Below are 22857 nucleotides of genomic sequence, written 5' to 3'. Positions count from 1 at the left end.
GTCTGTCAGTCCAGGGACGTAATATTAGTGCTTAGTGTACGCTGCCGCCGCCACTCCCGCTCATTCACATTTCCCTCTCACTCTTTCCTCTTCCTTCCTCTCTTCCCTTGCCTTCTACATCGTGAGTCCCGATTACCTCCTTCTTGTCGATTCTTCCTGACTTTTCGAGGACTTTTCGAAGCCAAGGGAACAAATCGGTCTCGTTAATTAACAAAAATGTATTTATTAAAGTTAACGATCTAGCTATAATTAATCTGTTGTGTGTAATTATTATAAATTTTTATAATTTTAAACTGTACATGTTTTATTTTTGAAAGAACTCCGTACTAATTATATGGAAGATTGAAAAATACTGGGAAAATGAATTAGTTTTTATATAACTTATAATGTGGCGAACAAAATATGTTATATCATAGATACGAGGCTTAATAATGGTTTTTGAGTTGTATGAAAAATGTTTTCTGTCAATTTATAAGTTTTATTACTTTAATGTACCGTCGTTATTCAAAAAAACTTAATTCATTATTGAACCTTGTGTCTATAACATTTTATTTTCGCCATATGTTAAAATTTACTTATTTCACCGTAATCCAATTTTCTATGTAATTAGTGTGACGTTCTTTTATCACAGTTAAATACCAACGTATTCTGTTTTATTACGGAAAAAGAGTAATACATATATAATACAATTTATAAGGAAAGTGTCATATATTTTCTTCAATTACAAAAAAGCTCGTAAACGAAAAATTAATTATTTTAATCAGTACATAATAAAAGTAAAATGAATAAACATCTTCAGATTCGTGTGATAAATTTAAATCACACAGAATAAAGCCCTAATAAGTGTTGGTCATTGATTCGCCTGAACTTCGACCTTTCCCGTAAAAAAGATGCCCCCAATAACTCATTTAGGTGGACCGCTATAAATAGTTAAAATTACTTGGAGGACCGAACGGAACGAGGGTGTTTTAGCGACCATTCTGGAAAAATAAACGATCGCGACCGCGTAAGGAACAGATGACTCTGCCACGCGGATGCCAACTCCTCGTTGGAGTGACAGCCGTCGTGGCTGACGATTGTTTTTCAGTTTACGTTAACGTTTCGCTTTCGTTCCGATATACGGTCGTTGAACGAGCTCCGCCGTTAGTTCGCAGTCTTTATTGACTGCCGGTTAAATTAGGCTCGGAAGGAGCCTTGTTCAGAACTATTTGATTTTATGGGACATCTCCAGTTGCTCTCTTCGCGCGACAGGCGACGACGAGGTTGTTAGAAGGGTAAACCGCAAAGGCTCCGTCGAAGACAAACGTACGTCGAGGCTGGTGACATTTTGCGCAACAGATCGACTTGTCATGTGAATAACGGCTGCCGAAGTTGACAGACGGATGCCGGCGAGACGTTCGCTGACAGAAACTTCATTTCACACGTCGTTAAACGACCGACTCTTTATCTCGTATAATTGGTATCCCGCCTATCTCGCGACGTGTCTCTCAATAAAAATCCCACCTGCTCCAGATACTCGACATTTGCGTGATCTCGATATTTCGCACGATTGCTTCTGGCGTAAAATGAAATATCCGAGTGGTGAAAATCGAGCGAAGGAGGAAAAGACGGGAAGCAACAAAATGTAGCGCGAGGTAGAGTAAAGGATGGAATCCGGTGAAGGGCGGACGCCGGTCTCGTTCGGGGGTAACTGAAATAAGGTATAATTTTCCGCGCCAATTAAGGTCTTTAAGAATTGCGACCAATTGAGCGGGAGGGTCAGAACCTTAGCTTTAGGGGAGAGATGTACCACCATCCCCCTGTAATTTATTATTGATTAGATCGGATCGAGAAAAAGAGGTCTCGGTATGTAGACTTAAGATTGGTCTGAGATCGTCTGTGTATAACGGAGTGTAAAGAGCAAATGGCGAATGGCGTTTTTCCAATTTCCGGCCCGGATACTTAAAGCATAATGGTAGTAGGTACTTGATACACAATCTGTTCTTCGTTTTAACAAGTTTGTTGATTTTAGGTAATTATCAGAATTCGCGAAAAATCATATGTCATTCCTAATTTAAGTATTTATCAATTTTTCTTGTTCTTCTTATCATAATAAAACAAGAAAAAATTGTTGACAATTTTATATCAAAATATGTGTAAAAGATTTCAAATAATTAAATATATATATCTCAAGATGAGAGACAGCTAGTCTCCTAAATACCTTATTATTGATTTGAAAAAAGTATAGAGAAATATTATTAATTTTGATTCTCACGTTGTAAAAGCGCGTATAGTTTTCTATATTATTAAGGGGATGCTGGAGTTACCGACGGAACACTCATTTCGTATTTCTCGTGTCATTTCGTTTTCCTTATACAGAATAAAAAATCCTTTTCCAGAATAAAAGGGAAAAGACAAATAAATCCGGGAAAGTCCAAACCGGTATGAGAATCCCTCAAAAATTACTACGTATAGGTTCTTTCTTCACATATATATAAATGAATGTAAGCATATATCTAAACAGAAAAGACTTTTCTGGATTTGACTAATTTATAAGATTATCACGAGACCTTCAAATTATGATTTTGAAGCTTACAAAGGAAATGGCATGAGAGATACGATTTAAGTGTACATAACCTCACATTCAAGCGATATATAAGATATAGTAAAACAAGAAATAACGTAACGTTTTACTTAATGTATGTAAATATTTTCTCGATGTATGTAATATTTTAATTGGAATTAAAAATCTGTTTTGTCGACATATCGATTAAGTTCGGCCGTCTCTCCAGCATCGCCTTAATATTAATTAAATTAACTATTATCAATTATTAAATTTATCACAAAGAGTCACTTTTAATGAACAAAAAAAGAAAACAAATTTTTGATAAAGATTTTTCAATTTCCGCAGTTAAAATGAAAGTCTATCAGTTGATAAGTAACTTTTTATAAGAATACGTTAATTTGTATTAAAATTTTTATTTTCGTAATAATAGAATTTGCTATTAACGTACGCGTGTCTTTCGGACAAGAACGATGTAGCACGCAATGAGTTATCGAAAGAGAGGGTCGAGAGAGCGAAAGTATTTTCTCATCGATATCTCGAGCGCGCGAGGTCATCATCGGATCAACTCAGGCGTAGTCCCACGTTTCTGTGGTTCACACTTAATTAAACCGCCATAGGAACTCGGGTGCTGGCACGTGGCGGACAATGCCGCGAGTCTTTAGCGGCGATTGTTATGTAAAGCACACCCTATATATGCACCCGCGTAGTTTCTCTCGTATCGTATCGAGAAGTACGTAGCACCTACCATTTCGTTTGTACCTATATGTACAAAGAGAACGGAGTAACTTTTTGAAATTAACTACTCGATCATTTTTCATCAACCAGCAACAGGATCTTCCGAAATATAATAATTCTAACATTCGATGCCGAAATGCTTTATTTTATTAAAACAAAGTGTCTAATTGTTATAAATAAAATAAAGCATTTTGTAACCAAAAAAAAAAGTGTCTATTTATAATTACAAAAATAGACACTTTTTTTGGTATAAAATAAAGCATTTCGGCATCGAATGTTAGAAATTATATTGAAATGCTTTATTTTATAACAAAAAGAAGTGTCTATAATTATAAATAGACACTTTTCTTTGTTATAAAATAAAGCATTTTATCTGTTGTATATTTTTCAAATATATTTCACATCACACAGTGTAGGTATAAAGTTGTAAACAGAATTTTCAATTCTGTGACATGAGAGCGTTTAAAATACACTTTAGCTCGTTCAAGTGCCACTTTTGAGATAAAAAAAAAATACTTTATTGATCAAATTATAACGTAATAATTAAACCAAAATAATATAACAGATGAAAAAGTAAATCGGAAATCAAAGTATTCATTAAAGTCATATATCTGATTAAATCAGATGATTGCCTACACTTTCCTAATATACTAACATACACTTCGATCAAATCTCGCATATTTATCTAATCATAAAACATATGTGATGAAACTGTCACCATGTATGTAATGTAACCGTGAGTGATTGCTTCATCGCTCTCTCATCGATAAGAACTTAAGCAGCCTTTTATCATCCGCGCTGACACGGATGACAAAACGAGAAAATCTCTTAAAGTGGCCCGTAACGTTTCCGGCGGGGTCGCGACAATCGCGATGATCTAAAAAAAATCCCCCGCGCGATCCCACTCGGTAGCGGAATCTTTCTCGACCTCGTGCCTCCGTCTGGATTGGCCATCGTGGAAAAGCGACGTCGCGGGAAATGCTGTGGATTGGCCGTAGGGCGAGGCTTGCGTCGTGACGGAAGCGTCACGTCCGATCGCACGTAGAGCACCCAAAGCTCCACCTACCTCAGAACGCGCGGTATTCGCGTGACGAAGAGCATTACGAGGCTCGTTAAGGAGAGGAGAGAAAGATCGTTTCTATGACACGCGCAGTGAGAGGGCGATCGATAGCCGATGAGATCGTCGTCGGAATCCGGATAAGCTTTAGAGCTTCGTCCCTCGATTAGCGGAGACAAAACCGTTAAGATCGTCTATACGTGAAAAAAAAAATAGAGGACCCTGTTGCAAACCAGAAAGGGAAACGGGAGGAAAGAGGGATGAAGAGAAGGGCGAGAAGAGGGCGAAGCATCTTTTAGGTGGGGGTTGGTCGAGCGAAAGAGGGAGGCTCTTCTCGCGAGGGAGGAAGGGCAAGCTACGGGCTTGAGTGTGGTAATTCGAAAAATAAGTCTCCACGGGCGACAAGCACACTTGACCGAAGCACACTCGAATCGGAAGGGTCGGGCACTCGGGAATAACAATTAATAACGCCAGTCGGCCTACCCAACGATCTCTCCGGCTACTCAAGGGTCTCCAGGGATTATGTGAACGCGGAAGGCGCCCAGCATTCGTCGGCTGATCCTCCATTCTGACGTGTCGACGGACAGAGCGAGCGAGAATGACAGGGTGTGCTGCGCGATTGAGAAAATTCCACGTGTAAGCCTTCGAATTTTTCCCACAAATTTATAAAGGTGGAAGAAAAGTCGAGTTTTCGTGACGACAAGACGAAGCGGTGAACTTTTGCCACGATAAGGTTCCGTAAAATGTGACGAGACGAGAGTTTTTCCTCGAGTGCGCGGATAAAATCGATGATGGTTGTAATTATGAAGAAGGTGAAGGAAGGAACAATTTGAAGGGAACATCGAGTGCGCGCATATTATAGCAAAATATTTCTAGACAGCTACCGTTGTGATCGTCGTGAGTAAGAGAACAGCAGCGAAGCGCAAAGTGATGGAGGACGAGAAACACAGCGAAGCTTCGCCGAAACCCCTTCAACCGACCCCCTTCAGTATCGCCGATATTCTGAGTCGAAAAAACACGGGCGCGGATTCGAGGAGATGCGAGAAGATCCAAGCCACGATCTCCATGCCGGCGAGACGACACAATAATCGTGAATATGAACGCGTGGAGAACGAGCAGTTCGACGGTAGCTACGATCACGATCAGGTGATTCATTATCCAAGATTGCCCACTCCGGAGCTGAATATGGCGCACGAGCTGGATATCTTGAGGAGGAACTTGGCGCAGGCAAATCTGTCAAATTTCGGCGGCATCCCGCACTTGACCCAAGGGACTTTTAAGAATCACTTCGAGACCCTGGGTAACCTAACGGCCTATCAATCCGTTAAAGAACCGGAAACTTCGCACCGACAGCAAGACGAAGCCTTGGACATGAGTAAAAATAAATATCTAGGTATGTGGTGTTATTCACACGCATAAATTGCCATTGTATATTTCTGTAACGAGAAACCGTATCGTGTATCGCCATCTTTTTTATCTTCTCGAGTAAAAGAACAAAATAATGTCGTGTATATGAATCTTCCGTCATTAACTCTACAGTACTAAATTAAGTAAAATCACATGCATGTAATTATATGAAGCAAAATTTTCTTTAAAATACTGATATCACAGAGAGAGAGAGAGAGAGAGAGAGAGGGAGGGGGAGAGAAACTATTAGAAAAAATCGTCAGCGATTTATTCTTAGTGTAAAGTCTCCAAGAGAAATCGAAATCAGCTTTTTTAAAGAAAGAGAAAAACATATGTTGTTCTCAGGGGGGAACAATAACTTCGAGATTCTGAAAGATGATGACCTGCGACCCGAGGATCTTGTATCGGACACGAGGATGCGGGCTTAAGAGGTCATTTGAAGCGCAGATACGCGCGTAACAGGCGAGCTCTTTTCAAGGGGTTTTAAAGCTAACCCGAGCGCAGATAACGTAATTGAATGTAATTTTAGTAGCATAAGTGGCACTCGACTCGGCAGACGTCACGAGTATACCGAGCTACTTCTTGCACTTGTTCGATCTCTGGGCCGCACGCACTCCTTGTTCCTGCGTGTCTCGAGCACACGCAAGGATTCGCAGAGATTACCTCCGTTTAGATGAAACCATTTTAGATCAAGGTTATACGATCGCTAACTATTTCCGAGTAAACGTTCATGATTGATTTATTCGTGACGGATGTAGTGCTACACGATCCATACAGGATAGCAATAATTCTTAGTTAATCGTTTGCATCCGCCAGCTACACAATAATAAGTATTGCTCTACGTGTTGCACGAAAATATGAAATGTGCTATTTTGTGTTGCAATTATGTTCAGAATAGTTTATGTTTAATCAATTGAGAGAGTCGGCTCGTACATTGCGTTACGTTTATTATTATATACACACAGGATAACGGTAGCTTATCTTTTCATCCCTTTGTGCTACGTCCATTTTTTGGTAATACTCGCCCTCGTTAATGTTACGAAGGTATAGAATTACTTCGGTCGAATAGTGTTATCTTAGTATAAGGGTAAACAGATGCTCTCCCTCGCGCATTGACTGCTTTATGAAATCAATCATGATTAACAGCGTTCACGATAAGATATATGCAGGACCTTTTATTTTGTATTCCTTCGCAATTTTTACAAAGATATGACATTTTTTTTCAGCATTTAGAATGTAAAATTCAAATTGTTATTGACATTAACTATTAAATTTAATTGTTCCATTCAGGATGTAACAAATTATAGGAGAGAGTGGTCTAAATCAAACCTATTTGTAGTTTTTGTTCTTTATAAGTCCGGATCTACGATAGATGGATTTAAGCCATAAGAAAAATTGACCAATTACAGTCAAATACGAGGAGAATAATTGACTGTAATTCGTCCATTTCTTATGGCATAAGGCTTGGAAATTTATTGTAGATCCGAGGTAAGGCTTAAATAAAATCTGATCATGAAACCAATGGTGCCGTTCATCATTTAATTTCCTTTATTTTTGCTTGAGACCATTTTGACGTATCTCTTACCTGTGCCTAACTGTAATGGAAAACGTAAAAATGCATTTTCCGATCCGATTTTTATGGACTTTCAGATAGAATTTTAAAATATTTTAATCAATTTTTGTTAGGATTGAGTAGAAACGAGCAATTTAAGACTCAAAGATAAAAATACAGTTTATATTATTAGAAGTGAAATCAATAAAAAATTCCATCAATCTGAGTCTGACGACACATGATATTTTATTGATTTATAGTGTCCCTTAGACCAGATCTGGTCGTGGCGAACCTTCCTTTCTTCGATGAATTAGCTGGCTTACTTGTCTTTTAAGTGTCTTTTGTATAGATCCGATTTGGACACGGGTTCTTTCGAACGATTGGAACAAATTTTACAATAAACCGCAAAAGTAATCACAAAACTCTTGATATTTTTGAATTCTGCACTCTTTAATTATCTTAAATCAATTACCGTTCAAATTTTTAACATGTTTAAATAATGATTTACAAGAATTTTCTTTTTTAAAAAAATGTTTGCATGATAACCGAAAATACATACTTGTGTCTATTCTATGAACGTTATGACAGAGTACTGCCATACTGCTGTCACATGTTCGGTATCTTGTAAGGACTTTACATTATTATATAGATTTATATTCAGATAAAATTGGATATATTTTATAATAATTTGACTACTACATGTATAATATTATATTATTGCAAAAGAAGAAAAAATGATACAAAATGATTTAAGATAATTAAGAAAATATTCGCAATAATTTCAAGATACATTCATAAAAAAAATAATTCAGGAAACAGGTTATGTAAAATTTTATATGGATAAATCACGTAAAGGTAACATCTCAAATACACAGTAATTAACATTACGAAAGAGCGTCTACTCTTAAACGAAGAATTGTCACCTGAAACCGTACGATAGCATATTGTTTGTAGCAGCTCGAGGGTGAAGAGGTAGACACGAGCTGGCACCGATTCAAGGTGCACTTAGAAAATTACGAGTCCACTTTCGAGGGGAAATCTCTCCAGTCATTTAATATGATAATGGACAGTCAAAAGAATCAACGTTGCCGCGACAAATTATATTCTTAACTACTTATTACGATAATAATTAAAAAAATCCTTCCTGCTTTTCGCGTTTTTTTTCCCCCGATAAGGTCCATCCGTCGCGACGGAGGAGCCGAAAAGCGTCTTAGTGGTCTCGAAGGATCATCGATGTAATCAGAGTCGGTAGACGCCACTTGCTCGCCTGGAACTGAACTCTCGATATAGATTCGATATAAACATCCATAGGATGTTTGACGAGCACCGAAGGATGGACGCATTAGCCGGACGAGATGGCATCTAGTCAACGTCGAAAGTGATCAAATATAGATCTCTCTAAATGCCCCACATCTCCTGCTGACCACCGACGATAAACATTGACGTAGGATGAGCGTTTCGAGCGTGAACGAAATAATTATGACACTGTTGGAGAGATCTTTGTGATTTATATTCGCAAATACTTTCTAATTTAAAAAAAAAAAGTTATTAATCCATTTTTACACTAAGGATAACGGGTTTCAGATATCGAAATTCCTTAACGATTCTACCGAAAGAACGATTTTGCTAAAATATCTAAAAATTTAGCTGGACACAGATTTGAAAATAATTTTATTGAATAAACATCAAAATAATTACGTAGAAAAAAGAACAAGTACAATAAGCGATCGAGAGACCGTCGAAAATTTTAACAATCTAGCAGTCAGCTTGAGCGTCCTACATAAATATTTCGATTCCGGTAAAATTATTTCCAAATCTGTATTTAGCTAAACTTTTAGATACTTCAGCAAACTGTTCTTACCGTGCAGACATTTACATTGATATTTTTGATATCCATAATTTCAGGGCTTGGTAAAATAATTTATTTCACCTCGCGATGATCGACAATGTTTCACAAAGGAATGCTTATTAAAGTATAACATTAAATTTATTTATATATTTATATAATTTATACTTTGTATTATGTATATATATAAGCGAACGTGTCCTCTCGCGCTTTCTCACATACTTTCTTCCTTTCACGCGTTTCCACTCGAATTCTCTTTCTCTCTATCGCTTTCTTTTCCTCTCTTTCCTTGTCTTTCAGTCTCTCATACATGCTCTCATTCTTACTGTGTCCGTTCTTTTCTCTCCTATATTTCATCTACTAATAGTAACAATGATTATTAATCTCTCCAACGACTTAAATGCGATGTAAATTCCTTTTGTAATATACGCATTTCTTTTTCCTTCCATTTCTTTCTTCCCTTTTTCACATTTCTTCCTCGTCGTATGTACCACATTTTCTTCTGCGGTATAGTCGATAGAGAGCCTAAAGTTCAACTTATATATTTATGTATTTATTTTTCGATATATTATATAGTGGTGTGTCATTAACAAAATAAAACTATAAGATACTACAACAGTCAGCAAGCGAAAACGGATAATCAGTGACGAGGCATTTACACTTGTGTGAAGCCGCGATCGAAGAAAGACAAAAGAAAGGATATAATCGGCCTCGGGATCGAACGCACGAAGCGTCTTTGCGACTAAAATCAAGCGAGTTCAAGATCGTCTTCCGATATCGACATCCACGTCGGAGATCACTCCCCCAGAGAATCTTGTCCCTCGAGAAACATCAAGGTACACGAAATCGATAGACCACTTCGATAGAAGGATAACATTTAAAAAAAATGTTTGCAGTTGCAAAAGGATAAGGTTCCCTGTTGAAAGAACAGTAACTAGGATACAACGTCAGTAACACTTGGGTGTTAAGAAGAGTATTATGTAGAACTTATACTGAATTGTAGACGCGCTTCCAAGCACTCACCGAATGTAAAGAAGCAATACAGATCCTAATATATATAATTATAAAAATTCGTGTACATGCATACCTTTGACTGTACAATGAGTGTTTACTCAATAAGCAGAATGTTAGCGGCATGCTAACAGCTTGCCAGCAGATTCTGCGACAGATTGGTATCAATTGCATCTGTATTAAGCTCATGATCTACCCAATAGAGCTTTTATAATCTGATAGCAAATTGTTAGCAGAGAATAAGTTAATTTATCATTTTATAGAAATTAAAATAGAATATGTTAATTAAATAGTTATGAAAGAGCAGATTCTACTCTATTTTTGCAGCTAATCTGTTATCAGATTTCATTATTGCTAATATTCTGTTAACAAAATCAATAACGGATATTTTACAAAATCTGTTCAGTGAGCAAAATTCGCGCACGTGTTCTTAGCACCAAGACACTACCGGGTCTTCTCCTGATGTTAGTTTGTCAGCAGATTGGCATCACTCGTATTAAACTCGTGATCTGTCAACAGAATCTGCTGACATGATCTAATAGTACATATATATAGAGCCAGCAAAAATTAAATAAAATCTGCTATACATTTTATAACAATTTAATTCGAATATATTATTTAAATGATTACGAAATTCTGCTCAGTTTCCGCAGTTAATCTCCCGTCATATTCTGTTAGCAAATTTCATATTTCTGTTGGCATTTTGTCAAGAGGTACAGATACTTTACAAAATATTTTTTCAGACATTTGACTATCTGGGCAATGTATTCGATGACATGGGATGGGAACAAACAAATCAGGTTTCTGCTGTGCGTGAAATGTGTCAAGACTACTTGTCGATCGTTATGAAATGCTATTATATACGTAATATCTATCAAGAAAATGAGTCTTTTGACTACATCTCGAACACCACAGTCGCGTATATCGTGAATTAATATCAAAGAGTTTTCCATGTAAGGTGCATGATAGACACATGTATTTATAATGTCGCATCTTTTATCCGAAATCTGTTACACGTAAGAGAAGTTAGTAAAAGCCTCGGAACGGGCACGCGATGCAATCGTTTATGATCTTACGGGGAAATTATCAATTCGGATTGTTCAATTTTAAAGGAATTTTCGCTTATCAATAGGTTCTCTAGAAAAGAAAAAACTGAAGAAACAGATCATTCTTTCTACTTTTGAAAAAAAAAAAATTTAGAATTGAATACTTTCTGTATAAACTTTAATTATAAATTCACTTTTTTAAAACAAGTTTTATCACCTTTTATAATTCTAATTTTATTCATTATGTTTCAACTATAAGCGAATTAACATTTTTTTAATCCGAAATTGAATATTTTCTCGTTAGACAAAATCATTAGTTCGTCGACACGTATTCGTTGCAAGTACGTTCGAGGATGCGTGTGCTATTACATAACGAATGTCTTTGAGGAGCATTGCTTAAATTCTAGTAGACATGAAAACACGATGTATCAGAATGTGGCGTCTATATCCACAGATTAACGTAATTTTATCTATTTCACATGCTGCGAGACACGGAGTACGAAAATTCTAGCTTTGTCCCAGTTCGTATCAATCATGGATCTTTATTTTGCGGTCGATTACAAATAGAAAATTTCTTATATTTGGATGCGCCACTTGCTTGCCGACTACGCGCATTTATTCGTATTTCGAAGAAGTTTTTCCAGTAATATTATTTTTCTGTTTATTAGAATATTAATTTTTTTTTATGTAGAACTCTCGCGCAATGACGCAATAACAATTTAAGATTTTATTATGATTTGCGTAAAAAAATTAAGACTTCTTATGATTTTCGTCTCAAAATTCATCAATGACAATTAACATGTTGCCAATTTTTATTGATTTAGCATTAAAATAGGAACAAATATTTTTAAAATATAGGTAAATTAAATGTATATATGCACAATATTGCAACATAACAATTAAAGAAAAAAAAATACAATTACACATCTCATAATTCCGTATTAAAATTGCAAATGAAATTCATAAATATACGCGTTGCAAGATTTTTACATTATTTTTAGACAAAGAGCAAAAATCCTTAGAAACAGAAACTTAGAAAAATCCTTAGAAACTTGATGTTCCAAACATGAATTAATAAATTTAATACGGACTCTAATGTTAACACTCAATCTAATCAAATTACATAATTTCTTTAAAAAGTTACAGGTATCAATACCAAACACATGTCTAATATAAGAAAAAGTGAAATTAAAATAATACATTGTGATAATATAAAACGCATAATTTCGCCCGCGTGAATTAATATATAATTATAATAAGGCTCAATAAAATTAAAAAATAATAAGAAGAAACAGACATTTCATTGAGCCTTATTATAATTATATATTAATTCACGCGGGCGAAATTATGCGTTTTATATTATCACAATGTATTATTTTAATTTCACTTTTTCTTATATTAGACATGTGTTTGGTATTGATACTTGTAACTTTTTAAAGAAATTATGTAATTTGATTAGATTGAGACTTACATACAATTTATAACACAATGACATAATTAATTTACCATCAATATTATAATTCAACGAATTTTTAGGCTCATAGCTCTGTTTCTTCTTATTATTTTTTAAAATAATTTATATTTAAAATAAAAATTATAAATCAAAAGTTGAATTATAAAATAAGTTTCTAAAAACTTATTTAAAATTTAAAATTATTGAAGTCGGTGAAACAACTGATACCAAAAACATAGGTATATATTTGAAATAGAAAATATAAAATAGATTCTAAAAACCTATTTAAAATATTAAATAAGAAATAGGTTAGAAGAAATTATATAAAATAATTAATAACTCTCTCTCTCTCTCTCTCTAATTTTTCTTTATTTAAAATATATTTAAAATAAATTTATTTGAAATATAAATCAAAATATCTTTGCGAGAAAATGCTCGCAGTAAAAGTTTCAGCTTTGTACCGAGAATGAATAATGATTAAAAAATATGAATTTTATTTAAGATTTTCTATCTTTAGTTTCAAATATGTAAGTTTTTGGCGTCGATAAAAAAAAAGATCTGCAAGTCTTATACCTTAAATTAAAACGCAGACTATTATTTGTTTTCAGAGCGATTAATTTTAATTATCCTCTCGTTAAAAAGGGTTTGTTATTTTTTATTCATTGCGAGGAGTATGTATCGCAAAGTAGCGGATCACGCTCGTTGCCAAGTAGAAGAAGCTAGTCTGATCTGCAATACGATTGTACTCTAGTGCCACTGGTTAAACTTAGAGGAGAATTACCGCGGAACAGAAGCATAAACATGTCGGAGTAGCGAGTACATGTGTTAATGTTTGTACGAGACATCAAAAGCAACGAGGCTCTCTCTCTCGCTCTTTCTCTCTCCGATCGTTCACCGTCTCTGTAGCGCTGCTCGCTGATGATTACTCCGGCTTTCGAGTTAAACGATTGCTTTATGGTATAGTTGCAGATTCTCGCGCAAATCTAAATATTTGTCCGCAAACGAATTTGTACGGCAAGCTCGCGTTATTCGAAAAATGAGATTTCACCATTCGTCGGTATGTATAAAGCTTAAAAGCTCCGTTCTCTCAATAAGTAACGATTTATAAATATAATACATCAGAATGCGTTTGATACCATCATAATTTATGGAAATTATGCATAATAAAAGCTTTACTTTTTACGGCTCTATTAATTAAAATTCATTCACGTAGCAACAAGCTTCAATATTTATAAAATAGAAGTTTTCGTTCACTTATCTTACAGACGAGGCGGAGGACGACGCGTACGAATCGCAAAATTCAGGCCAAAGTTTACAGAACAGGAAAAAGCGCAGCAGAGCGGCATTCTCGCATGCGCAAGTCTACGAGCTGGAAAGAAGATTTGCCGCTCAAAAATATTTGTCGGGTCCAGAAAGGGCAGATCTAGCACGTGGCTTGAAACTAACGGAGACGCAAGTGAAGATCTGGTTTCAGAATCGACGGTGCGATTTTTTAACTTGTATACTTAACCACATCTCGTTACTTTTCTAGATTTAATACGAAAATTTCGGAAAACAATTTTCGAAAAATAAATTCCATTTTGCTGGAAATATTTTTGCTTTCCTTTTCAATTGTGAAATTTCTCTTCTCAACCGTCATTAATGACTTCAGATACAAGACTAAGCGGCGCCAACAGCAGGAATTGGGCGCCCTCGTAAACTCTGGAAGCGCCAGGCGCGTGGCTGTACGCGTTCTGGTACATCCGGACGAACATCTGAGGGGATTGCCTCTTCGTGGTTCCGGACAACTTCCCGGACAAATGTCGAGCCCGCAGATTCATCCGGCGAACAAAGCGCTCGGTGGTTTCCCGTATTATTGTCTGCCATATCATCCGCTACTCTGTCCGCCCATGCATGCCACTCATGTTCAGGTACAAAACCCGATCACATCCGATTTTGATCCAAATCATATCTCGAAAATCAAGGACGAGAAGTGAATAGTGGACTGCTCGCGAAGTATCGACTATCGTTTCGTGTCTAAAAGAAGATGATGGTACTTCTAGAAATAACGGTCAGAATATCATGATTTAAAGAATACTCTTTGATGCGATACCTTTTAGGTAGATAATACGAATATTGAGACTAATGTTGAGGAGACTTTTCTGCAAAATGATTTTGTTTGAGAAATGAATTGAAGGCAACGATGTGCTCAACTACATGAAAACTGTACAACATATATGAAATTTTTAGATTGTATTTATTTATTAAATAAAATGTAGCTTCAGTCGAGAAGCGTATCTACATTTTTTAGAATAGAAAATTTAAAAGTACGTGTAAAATTTGACTACACCTATACCAAATGTTATTAATAATTTATAATACTTGTTGTTGACAGCTTGTTTGCAAAATATGCTCCGGTTTAACATATTATTTGTAAGTCTTTCAATTGCATTTTAACTCATGCGCACTTTGTGTGAATAAAAAGTTTCTTCAGAATTACATTAATATAACGTTTAAATAACTGAATTTACCAATCATCTTGTAGTTGTCATCATCACGCATATGTATTGTAATTCAATAGCGATATAAAAACAATCGTGTAAATTAGCCTGTAAATAAATGTATAAAATACAAAATATTGAATAATTTCCTGCATTTTCTCTTTTGTCATCTAAAATAACCAAACTTAAATTTGGAAAGAAATAAAAAGATTTATTTTCGAACCAAGCTACAGCTTCTCTTAGTTTCCTATTAATCTTTTGATATTTATTTGTGATCTTCCAAGTTTTATATTTTAAAACAAAGAAGACTAAAGTTGACACAACTATAATATCACAAAATGCAAAAACGTTGTGCTTTATTTTATCTTGATTAAGAAAATATTGTTTAATATAGAAATTATGGAGCACAATTTTTCAAATAAAAATGAAAAATGTGTTCTTCGAGTTACTAACGAAATATGTGCAATTAATAGCGAAACATGTGCAATGTAAAATACGAAATAAATTAGATATTTAATACTAATCAAATTTGTTTAACGCGCGCCACGCGTGTACCATGTTCAAACTCAATTTGTTGTTATAAATACAGATGCGTGAACGTCTTTAAATAAAAATATGTATATCAACCAGAGTCTGTCATTAATGTTTCCCTTCCTCAGCTTTCCTCTTTCTCCCCTTAATTTCGAGAACAAAGAGATACAAAGTTGCAGGTGGAAAATGGGTTTTTCTTGGTGATATCGCAACTGACTTTCTCATAAGAATTTTAATGGCTGTGTCTGGGTGGGCCCGGCAGACATCAGATATGTTTATTCAGACGTGGAGACGAGCAGGCTTAACCGACGGACGAGAAAAAAAAATCTAGATCTGACACTCATCTGTTGTAAACAAAAGTGTTACATTGCCCTCGCCGAAACGTCTTTTACGTTCCGCCCATGTAAATCCTTATGGGACGGTCCCCGAGAGAGTGTCAAGGAATTAGTAATTTTAATATTATCTGTTTAGATTTCTTAAGTTTTAATTGCATGCATATGTGTGATCATAGAGTATTTAATAAGCTACAATTAAGTATATTATTCTTTTTCCACCATTACGTCGAACGTGTGAAAAGCTACGATGTCTCAACAGTAAGTATCTACAGTGTAGAGATATCTAACTGAAAATGCTTTATAAAGATAAAATAAATAAATTAGAGGAGCAATAATCTTTTTTAAACGCGGCTACGTGATGAAAGGAATTTAAATTTTGGCAAGCAAACAGAAAAAAACTCTTTGATCGTCCATCACCCATTTACTCCGTAATTCGTATTTTTGGCGTTCCTGAGTATCAACAAACTGTAGTGGTCGGCACAATTTTCGTGACGCAAGCCGCAAATTATTACGAGTTTTGCGTGGCACTAACAGCGACTGTGCATCGACACAAGGCCTCGTTTAGCGCAAGAGCATTATGGCTTTACAATGTTTAGAACTGTTCTAAACGAAGCAATAATGGACTGCAGAAGCGACTATAAAGTCAATACAGCCTAACCGATTTTCCGTCGCGTACGTTTAAATCACGAGTACGAATTACGGGTATGAAGTCGTTGCATTAATTGTTACAATCCTCATTGCTTCAATCTTTTAAGATAAATAAATAAAAACTGTTTCAATAATGCTCTACAAATTTCTGTTTAGCTTGTGATAAAAAAGCTATACAAATAAAATTAAAATATATTAAGCACAAAACGCATCCAATCAAATAGGTTTGTCAATAAAACAGGTTTAATATAAAAAATTTTAATCTCAAAAAATTGAAACCATATTCCTAAAACAATAATGTTTCATTATTAATTCGAAATGAGTCTCATTATTAGCGTTTTTTAATATTTAACTGTATAATGATTTTTTATTGAAGCTTAAAGAATATTAAGGTCAAGATGCAACAAACCATTTTCAATTGCTTGAGTTAGAAATTTGCTTTCGACGGGACGGTAACAAGCTCACAATTTGAAGCAGAAGTACGTTCGTTCGAGTGCATCCCTGATGGACTTGTCTCGTAAAACGAGAAAGGAACGATTTAACGCTCAATCAACCGACGAAAGCTAATTTTCATTAGCTGTTAATAGCACAAGACCACCCTCTCCCTTGATCACCCTCTATACCTTAATCCCTCGCTACACGGTTCTCCAAGCGCTCGACTTTCGTTTGTTACGAGAAAGCTTTGCGTGTTAAATCAATGGTACGGAATAGAAACTAGAAAGAGCAAAATTAACGTAAAATTTACACATGGAATAATAAAACGCTGCAATTTAGTAATATATAATAGGTTTATAATATATATAAAACATTTAAGAAAGTATTTTTTTTAATAAACTTTTCATTTGCTGTCATAAAAAATACTACAAGAGAACATTTTCAGTTTTTAGATTTTTAAAAGTTTGATTGAATTTTAGAGGTACTTGGAAAATCTCTCCCACTTTTTGTAATAAAAATAGCTTTCTAGATTTTTTTATATTTTGTTATTGATACTATTTGCAAGGAGAACCGATTTTGCTGAAGTATCTAAAAATTTAGCAAAGTACCAACCTAAAAATTTTGTTGAATCATTAAAATAATTCAGCATGAAGAACAATACCGCAAACAATTTTGACGTTCTAGTAATCAATTTGAGCATCCTATATATTATAATTATTTTGATGTGTAACAATTGTATTTGAAAAACTTTGTGGTAATTTTCAAATCGACATATAGCTAAATTTGTTTACATCACAATAAAACTGTAAAATTTTTTCCATATTATTGAATATATCATACTTACGATTAATATTATCGATTTTACATAGGTTCTAAAAATCTCAATATTTTGCCCTTGTTTTATAAGTTTGCAAAAATTACAATTAATTCTGTATTTCTTTTTAAGAACTTGTTTCAATTATATTCAAAAGATAAAAGTCAGATTTGAAACAAAACATAGACACACTATAGAGACAGTTTTTTAATATTTCTGACTAAATATTCTCTACATTTCAATGAATTCGTAGATAAGTATATATCGAGAGTCAGATTTACTGCAAAAAGACCACCGGAGGGATCAATTTGAATCTCATTTTAAAATATCGTACAAAGAGGACAATTCAGCCGCTCGAGGCAACATCGCGACTATTATCAATTTTTCACGAATCATTTGCGTGCACAGTAAAAAATTCTGCTTTTTCAAGCGTCTGCGGATCTCTTACAATGGATGTAAAACGAATGACAAATTTAAAAGTATAATCCAGACTTTTTCCTACATAAAGCTGATTTTCGCTAAAATATTACGGATTTTATTAAATAATTTTTTAAACAAATCATTTAAAGACATATCAAAAATGATGAACTCACAATTACTGAAATGGAAAAAGCCGTAGAGATACAGGTTTTTTTTTTTACTTTTGTAAGTAAAACAAGCGCACGATGCAAATCTGATTTCGCCATCCCCTCGAAGTAACATAAACGGAATTGCCGGTTCCAAGTTTGAGATTTCAGTCGTTACTTTCGTCTCTATCGTTACTTTTTCCTACCTCTCTTATATACCATTCTTCCGACTTCTGACACGCGTTTCAATTGGGATGGTTGCCAAGGAAACCTAGGAGCCCGAGTGTCACATGGACTATTGAAGACGTTAAAGGGGAAACCTCTCCATTTCGTCGAAAACATTCGAAACACGATGTCAGAGATCAATATGATTTATAAGTCATGACTATATTTATAAAAGTCAAGTCAAAGTAAATCTAAAATTTCGTGAATTTTAATTTCTCATATTACTTTACGTTTTTAGATATAATCAATTAATTATTTTTTATAATGCCAAGTCATTTAATTCTAATATCATATTGAATAAACGAAATAACTTAGTAATTTTTTGTTATTAAAACAATAAAATGCTTGTAATTATAAAATTATTTAAAAATTTGTTATAGTTATACCAAAAGGATTAAAACTCAACATTTCGTTTTAAAAATATAAATTTCTATTAAATTGAAAGTAGAATAAAATTATTTTAAGTATATTAATTGTTTCACAATATATATTTATATTAATTATTTAAATTTTAAATAAAATTATTTTATTAACTTTTTTGTTCAGCATCGATTTTTATTTAGTCTTGCGTGTGCGAAAATATTTTTTTCTCCATCATCGATATCTGCTCTACCTATTTTGTGAATTTGTTAGAGATGGGAGAAAATCAGCCCGAGTACGTACATCGCGCGGATCATCAAGTGAGTAACGATGCTTGAAGTCTACCAAGAAGAACTTGTCGAGCGAACTACGGAGGAAACCGTTTCCTCCGCTTTTCCGGCATTTCAAAGAAGCAATTTAGTGATTTTTCGTGGCAAAGCGCCGTCGAGGAAAATTGGCGTACGAGCGGCCAATCAGCGGTGTTTCATGCAGCCGCACCACGATTCAGAGAAATTCTTTCAAATATATTTCATAGATTTCTTGTACTTACGAACTACGAGGACAGCTTACTGCTTGTACCTTCGCCAGCGACATTCTTTGTGCTCTGAAAACAAAAAGGATTACTTGTATTAATTTAAAAAGTTTGATATCATAAATTATATGCATAACGTGTAATTCAATTGTATAAATATAAACGATAAAGCACTTAATAAATTTTGATAAAATCATAAACTATCTATGAAACGGAGAGTAATAAAACAATGATGAACGATCGTAATAAGTCCCGCCAATATTTTATTGATTAAAACATACAATTAATATAAAATTTCTTGAGGAGAGTTAAAATTTATATAAAAAGAAATATATACATTTTAACATTATATACAATATGCATATATATATATTAACATTTTGGAAATATTTTTTGCAATAAAATGTAGAGTGCAGGATACGTCAATAATAAAAAATGTCAACTACAAAGAAAATGACTGTTTCATACGCTGGTAAATTAGATATTTAGGTTTGAGCTTTTGAGGGAGACGATTGCAGGCGACTCCTCGATCTCTCAGCGCTTTGATACAAACGACGAACGGTTACAGTTTCACTCATGATAAAGCAGAGTTCTTTACGATGACAGACGCATTACTTTTTTTAACAAATTAAGATTATAAATTTAAATAAATTTTATAAATATTATGTTTTATACATACCGCTCGATTTAGACCGGTTTTTTCTTTATACTTTACATTTCGAAAAACAAGCGAAATCTAATTAATTATATTTTATTCTTTAGTGAAGAAAACATTATTTCAATATGTTTATAAATTATTATCGTAAGGTATATTTTAAGGTACATCATTTTGGCACAGAGAATACGAGAAATAAACATCTTTTAAAAAACTGATTTTTTATTATATTTTATGTAATTTTATTTTAATAAATTTTTTTTAGTGCGTTGGTATAATTAGAAAATACCCCAAAATTATGAAAAAAGCAATATGGAACATCTCAAATTTTTAGATAAATATATCATTCCTTAATCTGTTGCCTTAATTAATAAATTAGCGATATTCAAGATAAAGCAACACAATTTGCTTTTAATACACAAAATTAGATTTTTATCTTTCTAAACTGCCCGCCAAACAATTGTCAGTTTTGAAACGCAACTCTAATAAACTACCGCTGTACTATCACAAATTAAATTGATTAACAATTTAATAATTAATTGACGCTCTTGGCATCTTATATCGATCTTTAACAACGTTAAAATTTGAAAATAATTCTTATTGCGAAAAATATTACCTCGGCCGGTATAGTTTATTTTAGAGTTATGCGTTTTTCAATACCGATAATTATTTGGCGCGCGGTTTGGAAAGACTGGCATATATCAGTATATAACTTCACGCGAAATATATACACTGTAAAAAATAAAATGTTAATTTTAACTCAAAGACGTGGATTTTCTGAGACATGCAAAAATGTTAATCTTAACATTTTTGCATGTCTCAGAAAATCTACTCAACGTCTTTTTGAGTTAAAATTAATATTTTATTTTTTACAGTGTAAGCAATTAAGATCCAACTAGACTGTTACAGGTATATTCGATTCGTATTTGTTATGTTGTTGCATTGACGGTCCTTCAAAATTTAATATTGTTAGATTTTTATGCCAGCGTTCCATCTGTCTTCATTTTACGATTAATTTTATCAATGCAAAGTGCAACAAGTAGATTTTTCTGATTCGCAATCCTTTCAATTTTTTCTTATCGAAGGGGTGATTAATGATCTGTATGGAAAAGTCCTCCATTTATAACTTGAATCGTCTGATTTGTGGACATTGTCCTTTTATGCATATGCCCATCTATTTGCACAACAGCGCGTGCTTTCTCTCTCGGGACCTCGCGTAAACGTTCGTCGCGGTTCCCCCTTTAACTTACAAGCAAATAGGATCGAATTTCTATGTTGAGCGTTTCGTGATTGATTATCTGAATATATGATATCGTAATGGAACCGTGCTGATATAGGACACAGATATATACACGTGTGGTGCATGTGGAGTGATGCATTGATGCATCGACGTTATAAGTGTGTCAGAAACGCGAGAGACACGTTTGATGCTAAAAAAAAAGTTAATTTATTTAATCTCTAAAAATTAACAACTATCTAGTCCTAAATGCACGACACAAATTATTAAGAATATTATATGATCTATTATATTAAGAAATTTGCTTATTTAACTCTTTCGTGTTTTTCCGATATATAAGACGATATACAAGATTTAATCGAAATCTTTATCTTTTTTATGTTATATGTATAATGTTTTTCTCGCGTAGATATGTACAGGTAAGAGAAATTAACGAATTAAATTATCTTATCAGGTTGGGAACCTGATCGCAGGTGCAGCCAGGTGGATATCCGGAACGCAACGCAGGTTGCATTTCGTTCGGATAGATACAATATGGCACCATGAGTCTTGAAAAATTAACAGTGACATTTTTATCAGCTTGTTCCCATGGCCCTTTTATGGCACCAGTAGCACCATGAATGCGATTACACTGATGTAAATCGTCTATGTGGGCAGCACTTGACTGCCAGATGACCCGTCGTGTTCGCGCGATAACCCAAAAGGCGCCCATGGCTTCGCTCAAGCTGTCAGAACTTTACCTATTTATAAATGCCGTTTCGCCATATTTTTATATCGAACCGCGAACTCACAAGGGGCATCTCGATTAAATTTAATAATGTGTAATAAATATCTATGCTAGTAACACGTCATAAATGATATGCATACAATTTCTTACATGTATTAATTATAATAATGATAATTTTATTAAGTTCAATGACATAGTAACAGAAAGTATAAAAACATAAAATTGAATAATAAAATAATAATTAAAGCAATTGTAATGCCAAGACTGTAGTTACATGTAATTCACGGTGGCTCATCCGAAATTTAATAAGAGCTGAATTCTTTAAATTTATTATTTCTTCTCGACATACTTATGCACATTTTATTATAATTTTATACTTATTTTATTCAATTTTATAATACAATAAATATTATTCTTTGATTGTAAAACAGTATTTGCAATGTAAAGATTATATACGTCAATTTTAAAATAAAATAAAAATTTAATCTATTATATTACGTACGTTTATTTCAAATCTTATCCTACCATAAAATTTTCATAAATAATTAAAAAGAATCAATTATTCTATCATAAAGTTATGTCATATTAAATGTAAAATTTTATTGAAAAGTCATGTTAAAGTAATTCTCGAGGTGTAATATATATATATATATATATATA

General features: G+C 33.9%; 1 protein-coding gene across 1 annotated transcript; it reads left to right on the top strand.

Annotated features, from left to right (window-relative positions):
• Positions 1-5267: 5267 nt before the first annotated feature.
• LOC108774777 (homeobox protein Nkx-2.5) lies at positions 5268-14628 on the top strand. Its single transcript, XM_018540972.1, has 3 exons — positions 5268-5730; positions 13918-14134; positions 14304-14628. The coding sequence occupies exons 1-3, from the start codon at positions 5268-5270 to the stop codon at positions 14626-14628; spliced, it is 1005 nt and encodes a 334-aa protein (XP_018396474.1).
• Positions 14629-22857: the final 8229 nt, after the last annotated feature.

The sequence above is a fragment of the Cyphomyrmex costatus genome, unplaced genomic scaffold (assembly GCF_001594065.2).
Source record: "Cyphomyrmex costatus isolate MS0001 unplaced genomic scaffold, Ccosl1.0 scaffold273, whole genome shotgun sequence".
NCBI classification, from domain to species: domain Eukaryota; kingdom Metazoa; phylum Arthropoda; class Insecta; order Hymenoptera; family Formicidae; genus Cyphomyrmex; species Cyphomyrmex costatus.
Note: the sequence above shows the minus strand (reverse complement) of the source record. Positions and strands in the feature narration are given on the sequence as shown.

What these genes read in the sequence shown, in the direction of transcription:
- LOC108774777 (XM_018540972.1), top strand. Translation starts at nt 5,268, where the DNA reads ATGGAGGACGAGAAACACAGCGAAGCTTCGCCGAAACCCCTTCAACCG. An exon ending in GAGTAAAAATAAATATCTAG is followed by an intron (nt 5,731 to 13,917) that starts GTATGTGGTGTT and finishes CTTATCTTACAG; the next exon opens with ACGAGGCGGAGGACGACGCG. An exon ending in ATCTGGTTTCAGAATCGACG is followed by an intron (nt 14,135 to 14,303) that starts GTGCGATTTTTT and finishes TAATGACTTCAG; the next exon opens with ATACAAGACTAAGCGGCGCC.